Source organism: Corvus brachyrhynchos, unplaced genomic scaffold, assembly GCF_000691975.1.
Source record: "Corvus brachyrhynchos isolate BGI_N302 unplaced genomic scaffold, ASM69197v1 scaffold46, whole genome shotgun sequence".
Taxonomy (NCBI): domain Eukaryota; kingdom Metazoa; phylum Chordata; class Aves; order Passeriformes; family Corvidae; genus Corvus; species Corvus brachyrhynchos.
In genome coordinates, this window is record NW_008238838.1 from 5,753,239 (window position 1) to 5,762,131 (window position 8,893).

The 8,893-nt window shown below is 50.8% G+C and overlaps 1 protein-coding gene across 1 annotated transcript; it reads right to left on the bottom strand.

Moving 5' to 3' along the window:
• Positions 1 to 617: 617 nt before the first annotated feature.
• ZW10 (zw10 kinetochore protein) lies at positions 618 to 8,653 on the bottom strand. The gene is made up of 15 exons (XM_008636936.2): positions 8,489 to 8,653; positions 7,860 to 7,961; positions 7,641 to 7,718; positions 7,370 to 7,529; positions 7,014 to 7,163; positions 6,409 to 6,600; positions 6,060 to 6,223; positions 5,692 to 5,874; positions 5,270 to 5,508; positions 4,843 to 4,914; positions 4,087 to 4,256; positions 3,400 to 3,530; positions 3,025 to 3,156; positions 2,619 to 2,821; positions 618 to 1,805 (listed from the first exon to the last, which is right to left on the bottom strand). Exons 1-15 carry the CDS (start codon positions 8,606 to 8,608, stop codon positions 1,685 to 1,687), a joined length of 2,217 nt encoding a protein of 738 aa, XP_008635158.1. The 5' UTR covers positions 8,609 to 8,653; the 3' UTR covers positions 618 to 1,684.
• Between the last annotated feature and the right edge of the window lie 240 nt (positions 8,654 to 8,893).

Below are 8,893 nucleotides of genomic sequence, written 5' to 3' on the forward strand. Positions count from 1 at the left end.
GCTGCGATGTGGGGCCAGCCCGGGGGCACAGCCGGGCTCTGCTCCGTCTCGGGGTCACCCCGGTGCCAAAGTGCTCCGAGTGCCACCCCGGGGTGACTCCCCTGCGGTTAAAATGCAGGAATTCCATCCAGCCCCCTGAAAAGCCTTTCCCTTTTCCCTCTCTGGGATTTGGGTCCTCAGCAACTTGCAAGCTCAGCCGACAAATGACAAATGAACTGTTTGGAAATGGGGGGGAAAAGGGCATTAACTTAACTTCTTAAGGCCCTTGGTGAGGCACAGGCTGCCCTGAGGTTTGGATGCTCCCTGGAAGTGCTCCAGGCCAGGTTGGACAGGGCTTGGAGCAACCTGGGGTGGTGGCACCTGGCAGGGGGTGGCACTGGATGAGCTTTACGGACCCAAACCGGGCTGTGATTCCATGATCTGCCTGACTAGGCCCCCTTGGCTGAGCCTCTTTCATGGTACTGATTCCTTTTTTTGGTTCCTTTTTTATTTCTTTTATTAGATCCACTAGAAATCAGGCAAGGACTCCACAGACCAACACTGTGCCCTCCCTACAAGTGCCAAACAGCCCAGGACTGGCTCCTCCTGTGTCACTGTAACCCAAAGAGACTCCCAGATGTGCGCAGTAGAAATAGTTTATTAAAGAAAGTAGGAAATTACAATTCTGTGAACAATCTACAGGGGAGAAGTGTTTTTCAAAATAGATGTTTTTTGGCCATGTTTAGGGGGGCTGGGGACCCCACGAGATGCCAGTGTTCTGGGAACACTTGGAGGAGGGAAAAACAAAACCAGAGGGATTTCTGCGAGGACTGGGGTGACAGGAAAGCCTCAGCCCCTGCACAAACACTTGGAACAAAAGTGCCAAGGACAAGGAGACAACAGGGGACAACAGATTAAAACATTAAACTCTGACTGAAAATCTTCTGACAGGGCACGAAGGATCAAACAGAGCCTTTTGTGACTTAAGAGGTAACGCTGTGAGTGTACCTTTCATTCCCTTTTTATACTGGTTTTTCATTATTTTCTATTATTTCTCTCATTATTCTTTAAGGACAGAAAATGTAACACCAGAAAGACACCACAGTTACCCAGTTCACACCCAACCAAAACATAAAGGAACGAGCTGAAATGGCTTCTACAGTTGGGAAAGTGGGATTGAAAAGTTCTAAGTCAGTTTGAAGACATTTTCCATGAGAAGAAAGAGAATTTTCCTCCTTGTGAGAATCCCTCTGATCTGATCAATGGTTCATTCAGCACAGGATCTCTCTTCCCCACATCCCTCCCTAAACTGTCTCCCCCTTAAGGTCTGCTCCTCAGGGGAACCTGAGATGGGAAAGTTTGGAAGGACATCCAAAGCTCTCCCAGTCTGTGGCTTCCATGTGTGGTTTGAGGGACAGAGGAGGTCACAGAAGGGCTGCAGGTCCACTGACACAGAACTGCATAGAAGAGTCCCAGCTGAGCACTGAGAACGCCCCTGCAGCGCCCTGAGCCCAGCCTGAGATGAGGTTACACAAACACTGAGCCAGGAAATGCTCCTTCCCCCCAGCCAAGCTCCAGGGAGCGCTTCCCCAATTCCCAAGTTTTCCAGACCAGTACAAATAAGAAAGGTGCAACCAAAAACGTGTTTGGAAGTGTTGGTTTGCTCTGCAGCACCACGAGGTGCAGGTGCACATGTAAACTGGAGTCACTTGATCTTGGCCAGTGCTGCCGCTCTCCTCTCTGTGTTCTGGAACAAGGCTCGGATCAGGCTCTTCACCTCAGCTGCTGAGAACTGCTCTGCCAGAGGCCCCTTCCCATCTGCCCACCTGGAGGGGAGACAGGGAGAGCTTTATTTCACCCACTTGCCCAGAAATGGCACCTCAAACGAGCCTCCAAGGACCTGTGCCAGCGTCAGCAATCCAGGTACGGGAGTCCAGAATTGTTTAGCCAGGTACACAAAGGGGGGAGGTGATTTTTGCACTCAGAACCTTTTCCTTCTCCTAAATAAGACTAGAGCCTGCCTGCAAAACTCCCATTTGCCTCCTTAACAACACAAAAAAGTGCTTTATGCACTGGTGGAAGAGTTGGGAAGCTTTGGTGACTTAGATGTTTCCAAGAGCAGGGCCCAGGGCAGGAGCTGCTTTCCCTGTCCCTTCCTGGCTTTACCTGCTGGAGACAGGGTGTTCTGTCCTTCAGAGCTCTCTGCGAGGCAGCTGGGAGCAGGGAATGCCCAGCTGCTGACAACTCATGCCAACTAAAGTAACAGAAGTAACGATGCAAATCCTTATGGATAAGGCAGATGAATTCCCCATTGCAAGGCAAAAGGAGGAAGAAAAAAGCACTTGGGTGGAAGGACAGCAGCAGGCAAAACGCCAGGCTGCTCCCTGTGAAGTATTCCTGAACTTGGAGAAGCCAAGGGGATGCACAAGCTGTGCTTTGGATCTCTCATGGCACCTGTTTTTTTACCATTTTGCTTTTTTCTTCAGAAAAGAAATACATGAGCAAATTTTAAATGGGCTGTGAAGACCCAGCCACAACCAGGAGCTGATCCTGACCCTTGCTAGCAGTTTCTGCCTCTCCTCTGAACCCCAACTCCCTGGCACAGGTCTGGAGAACCACCTGGAAAGGAGAACACCTACCGATCCACGATCTCCTGGAGGTTGGCCCGCAGGATGATCATCAGCTCCCTGAATGTCATCCACTTCTGCACATAGACAGGAACTTCCTCCTGGTACTTCTTATTTTTGTCCTCTTCAAGCAGAGGGGTGAAAACTTGGGGTCCCTCATCCACCATGATCTTGCAGAGTGAGTACAGCCTGTCTGCACCCTCTGCAGAGATATCCTGGGAAGGGGAAAACATGAACAGAGGGGAAGTGAACTTTAATTTTGGAGTGCCAAGCGAGATGGAAAATTTGGACGGTGAGTATTTCCCACGGACACACCATTATAATTTCTGTCTGAGTGAACCCTTCCCCTGAAATGTGATTGTGGGGAGAGTTTCTGGAGGTGACAAACGCTGTCCCCAGCATCCCCTGTGGCTGTTACCTCCAGGGCAGTAATCCTGGTGACAATCTCTGCCAGGGCTGTGTTCAGTAAGGTCCCCATGGCCTTGCAGTACACGTGCACAGGGAGCACATCCTGCCACACCGTGCCCAGCCCCCTCAGCTGATGCAGCACCTGCAAGGCAACAGCTGAGTGTGACACCAGGAACAACACTGAGGCAGGCCCCAGGGGATCAGCTGAGTACAAACGGGGAGAAACAGCGGAGCAACCCTGCTAAAGACACAGCCTGGGACAAAAAAACCCCGAAGCATCATGGCAGAAAATAGCAGTCCCACAGCTCTCAGGACTGGGATTACACACTGTACCCTCCCCATGATACCTGCAGGCACTGGGGTGTTCTTTCTCTGCCTTCCTTACCTGCTTTATGGATTTATTTGCTGCACGGTAATTCTCATCATCATCCATATTGGAAAAATTCCTGGCACTCCAGAGCCTGTCCAGGACTCCTCGCTTCTGCACTTGCATCTGAGCCAGAAAACACTCCATCCCTTCAGGAGCAAAATGAGCAGAGAGAAGCAATTATTAAATTTGCTCTGCCTATTTATGACTGTAAGTGCTGAATAATGAACTTGCTATAACGTTTTATTTTTAATCACATTTCCAGTCTCCAAACAATCTCCCAGAGCCAGTTTAACCAGTGAGCTCTCATGCAGCTTGCATTGCTACAACACTGCTGGAAAAAGCAGCAGAGTAGCAGAATGAACTGTGGATGACTCCTGTTAGCTCACACAAACTCATCTCGGAATTTATTTCCATAGGATAACGAATGAAAATATCACAGGACTGAGCAGCAGACCCAAAAACACAGTGCTGCATCTGGCAGGACACCAAACTGCTCTTGGGACTCAGCTCAGGACAAGGAGATATGGGTTTCAAAGAGCCAAAACTTCCTAAACTGGAAAATGCCACCTGTTCAAAAATACCAATCCGCTGCTCGCACTGAGTGAGCAGCCACACCTGCATGAAACCATTCAGCAGCAACTGCCAGGGTTGATTCCCACGTGATCCATGGGCAAGTTTCAAGAGGGAAAGGTGGGAAGTTACCCAGCTTCCTGAAGTCAGGCACCATGTCCACGAAGGTGCCTCCGCAGTCGCTGAGCACGGCGCCGGTGAGGTAGCGGAACTGGTGGCCCAGGGTGAGCAGGTGGTGGACGATGTACATGCAGTTGTTGTAGTGGATGGCAGCCAGCTGGGGCAGCTTCTGCAGGTTCTCCCTGGCCCAACACGAAGGCAAAAGGAAGAAATGGGTTTATTTAGAGCTGGTTCTGTTAGAAAAATGGTCATGTCTGCCCTAGGCAAGGCCCGATTGACATCAGAGTTAAAACATTTAACTTCTCACATCCCCACAAGAACTGGCAGGAAAAGAAATGGCACTGAGGCATTTGAACCCTGTGTTATCCCACACTGTTTCCAGCCATGGACTTTCAAACAGGAATGTATTTTGTCACAGCAAAGTTACGGGGAGGAAAAGGGAGAGAAGTTGTCTAACAGGATTGTGACCTTTCCACCTCCATTGCTGCTTTTTTTTTGCAGACAAAACATCATGAAAAATCTGTGCATCAGACCTGGGGTCAAAGTAACGTGGCTGGAAACAAATACAGCTGTGTGAGAACTTCACCCATGCCCTTCACTGTAAGATTGACAATGCAGAAACTCTCGAGCACCGGCTTTGCACAGCTATGGTTTAATCACAGATTGAACAGTTGATTTCTCCTGATGGAGCCCCTGGCTGTAGTGGACAAGTGGGACTGTTCCAACAGCATTACTGCCCCTCAGAACAGGAAACATGGACACACTCACCTGTGGTATTTGGGCACGACCTCACAGAAGACGTGGAAGATGTCCCGGACACAGTTGCAGAGCTGCAGACAGCTACAAGGGAAAAAGGCCTCATGTCAGCCTGCCATTAATGTCTTGTTCACAGCTAACCCTCAACCTGCCCCAGAACAAGGTTTTATGAGCAGTGAAGCACTGGCACAAAGAGGAGATTGTCAGGATCAATGGCAGCACTGTCAACACTCTGGAAAGCTCACAGAGGCTGTGGTGACCTCGAGGTTCAGTGTGAAGGGAGATACGTGAAGCCCTAGAAGAAAGGGGACACTGTCCCTGCCCCTCCACGTGTGAACCTTCTCCACAACTGCCCCTGGAGACCTTCAAATAAAGATGCACCTCCTTACTAAAATTATCTCGAGTTTCATTTCTGGGAGGGAGGGGAAGGCAACAGTACCAGAACTTTGTGCTGGTTTTGGCCTCCTCCATTGTGTTATAAGCCAGCTCCATGAGCTGCTGCACGGAGGAGCTGATGCGGCACGTGGGCAGGGACAGGGTGGACTGGCTCAGACTGCTCTCACTGCCCAAATTCACGGTCCCACTGTCCAGAAGGTTGGAGGGTCCGTGCGTTTTCGGGTGGTCTCCTGACCAAGGAGCAGGGAGCTCCGGTAGGGCTGCGCTGGAATCGGGTGTGATCTAAGGGAAAACAAGAGAGAGGGGTAACAGAATTTAGAGCTCAGAAAGGAGAATCTGCAAGATTAAAAAGCACTGAATGGCAGAGATTTAAGACTCACAATAAACACAAGACTGCAGCACTATTAAAAAATATTTAGAGATTGTTTTCCAGATGGAAAAGCTGTGTGAGGCATCCCCAGTCACCTTTACAGTGTTGTGTATTTCTGAGGTCATCAGCTTCCTGGCTGCCTTGATCAAATCCTGGCACTTCTTGTTGGCGAAGTGGAAATTGACGTTGCAGGCGTATTTCAGCAAGGCAGTCTTGTCTTGCTTCAAAAACTGCATCTCCTTCAGGGCTTTCTCAAATTCCTTTGTGGATTCGATCACCTGAGGAGAGCAGATGTGTTCTATGTTAGCACAGGCTCCTAAAACCACAGAACAAAGTTAAAATTGGGTATCAAAGCCGAAAGCAAAGGATGAAGGAGGCTTTGGAGGGCATTAACCACTGGAATGACATCACACTGGAGTGCCTGGGCTCTGTGTTCAAGCCTGAGGGGGTTTTTGGGACCCACCTCTTTGTACTGCTCCAGCTGGCTGCTGCTGGTTGGGAGGGAGTGCACCAGGCAGCTGTGAATGAGGCAGTTTGAGAGCTCCTCCCAGATGAGCTCCCCCAGCAGCTCTGCCAGGGTGACTCTGCCATCCTTTCCGCCTTTCCCAGGCTCCTCCAGAGGCACATCTGCATCCCAGAGAAGAAAAATGGATTTTAATACAGCTGCTTCCTGGACCAGACCCTCCATCAGTTCAAAGGCCTTTCCTCCTTAATTTTCCTTGCACGTAATGCTGATTAACAATCAGATATTCTAAAAAACTCTCATTAAATTAATTGATCATAACTAATTCCAAAAGAGAGGAACTACCTACTTAGCAGGTATTTGTGCAGAACTTCAAAAATCAGCTTGATCTTGTCAAACACCTTTATAGGAGAGAACTCATCCAAGGCAGGCTCCTGGGACCTAAACCTCAGGATGAACACATCAGGCTGCTCCTCTGTGACTGGCTCCAGAGATGGGTAGGAGATCAGCGGCTTCAGGATGTATTCCATCAACAACTGGCCTGAGGAAAGGGAAAAACAGAGGTTTTCCAACAGCAGATTGCTCCAGTGAGGTCCAACCCTGACTATTCTGGATTTAGAGACTGCAAGGAGTGGAAGGAACACCCCCTCGATCAGTTCTATCAGGGAATTACTAATGAGGTAAGGCTCTTTAAGCATCAGACTATGAAACCACATAGTCATAGATCAAAAGTACACTGAATTGTCAGGAAAGGATACATAATCCCAGGTAAATACTGGGATGAATGTTCTCCTATTAATAAGAACCCCAGCATTCACCCCAGCGGGAAACACAAGCCAGGAGAGAGACGTTTTCCAGCGTCCTGCTGGAGTGAAGTGGATCTCACTATCCACGTTAAAACAAGCCTGAACTATCCACCTGAGCTACTGGGGCTGTTTCTGGGGTCAGTCTTACCAAAATCTTTGAGCTTGTAGTGCAGCTCTCCCATGACAGCCAAGGCCTGCAGCACGGCAGCGACGGCTGGGACAGCAGTGTCCTCACCCTGCGGCGGCACCGCGTGTAAGTGCAGCTCCGAGAGCACGACGGCCTCCAGGCTGCTGCTCCCTGCACACAGACCAGATACACCCAGGGCTGTCACAGTGTCACAGCAGAAGCCACTGCAGTCAGCTGAAGCGAAGATCTCCCAGAGCAAGAGCTCGTTTAACCCCCTCAGCCCAAGAGTTTCACTGCATGTCCCACCTGGCAGGTGAAAGCAGGCACTTCAGTGGGGCGAAAAGAGTGAAAGGAAAGAGAGGAAAACCTGTGAGCACCTTTGGAATGGGGAAGCTTCCACACAATCAGCTTCTGCCACTCCTTCCCGAGCTGGTAGATGATGCTCTGCTCCTGCACCGTGAGCTCCTTGCGCAGGGCCTTCGGGATCCTCAGCTCAAAGCCCCTGTGGGATTCCACGTTCCTGAGGCTGCTCCGTGCCTGGTGGGGGAGAGCAAACACAGCTCAGGCAAGCGCTGCCCCTGCCAGGGAAAAGCATCCTCTGCAACTTATTCAGTGCATGAATCTACATTGCCAAGGGGTCACTGTTACCTTTTCCAGCCGCTGAGCTGCTCGCATGTACCTCTCTTCCAGCAGGGCAGTGCTGAACTCTTTCACAGCTGTGTCAAACTGCAAGGGCCAAACACACGCAGGTGTCACTGCAGCTCTGCTCCTACACTACAATTTGTAGGCTACAGCCACTTATTCCAAAGGGAAGCCCAGAATAATATCTGAGACGGGGGAGCAGGATTTTTTGCTCCCCCTCCTCACCTCCTGAAGCTTTTTCAGGACACTCAAGACCACTGAGTCCCTCTCCAGCTGCTGCTTCAGCTCTGTGAACTCAGTAACAGCGACATTTAGATCTTGCTGGACCTAAAATAACAAGATTTTTCAGTTCGCTGGCAGCATTTGTTAGCACACACATTTTTCTCTTACCTTAAATTTCATTTATCATTTATTTCTGTTCACAGAATAATTTGGTGAGAAGGAAAAAAAGACTCCATCCTTTTTATTCCTGTGTCACAACCCCTGCCACAGCCAAGGCTGGTCCTTCTCTCTGAAGGACACTGTGACACACTTCTCTACCTACACAGGAGTGACAATCCCTTAATGACAGCTCTTAATGTACACCCTGGTGCCACCTCAAGGCATTCTTTAGGACCACCCAGGGATCTCAGTCACAGAATCACAGAATCTCCTGAGCTGGAAGGGACCCCCAGGATCATCGAGTCCTGCCACTCACCCCAAAATCCCATCATGAAAGGGTTGTCCGGACACTCCTTGAGCTCTGGCACATTTGGGGCTGTGCCCTCCTCCCCCAAACCAATCCCAACACTCCGTGCCGGGGTGGGGCTACAGATTTGGGATGAAATGGAGCGGAATGTCCCCCCCGGAGTCACCTCGTTCTCGATGGCCGCCTTGAGTAGGTCGATGTCCATGCACAGCCCCTCCACCTCTGCCACCAGGTCCTCTCTGTTCTGCACGCTGGGCAGGAACTCGCTGTATTTGCTGTTCATCATGGTCCAGACCTCTTCCTACGGACAGCGAGCAGCGCGACAGCGTCACCCCGCGGGGAGCAGCACAGGAGCGCCGGGAGCAGAGCAAGCGAGCCTGACAGGGCTGGGGCACCGCGGGATGAACCAGGGCTGGGCACCCCCTGACCCCGGGCTGGACATCCCGGGATGAACCAGGGCTGGGCACCCCCTGACCCCGGGCTGGACATCCCGGGATGAACCAGGGCTGGGCACCACGAGCTGACCCAGGGCTGGACATCCCGGGATGAACCAGGGCTGGGCACGACGAGC

Bases quoted from the DNA above. Each gene is read 5' to 3' on its own strand.
- ZW10 (XM_008636936.2), bottom strand. From the start codon at position 8,608: ATGATGAACAGCAAATACAGCGAGTTCCTGCCCAGCGTGCAGAACAGA. The intron at 7,719-7,859 runs GTGAGGAGGGGG...TGGCCCTTGCAG, and splicing joins TCCTGAAAAAGCTTCAGGAG to TTTGACACAGCTGTGAAAGA. The intron at 6,601-7,013 runs GTAAGACTGACC...CCCTTTCCTCAG, and splicing joins CTACAAGCTCAAAGATTTTG to GCCAGTTGTTGATGGAATAC.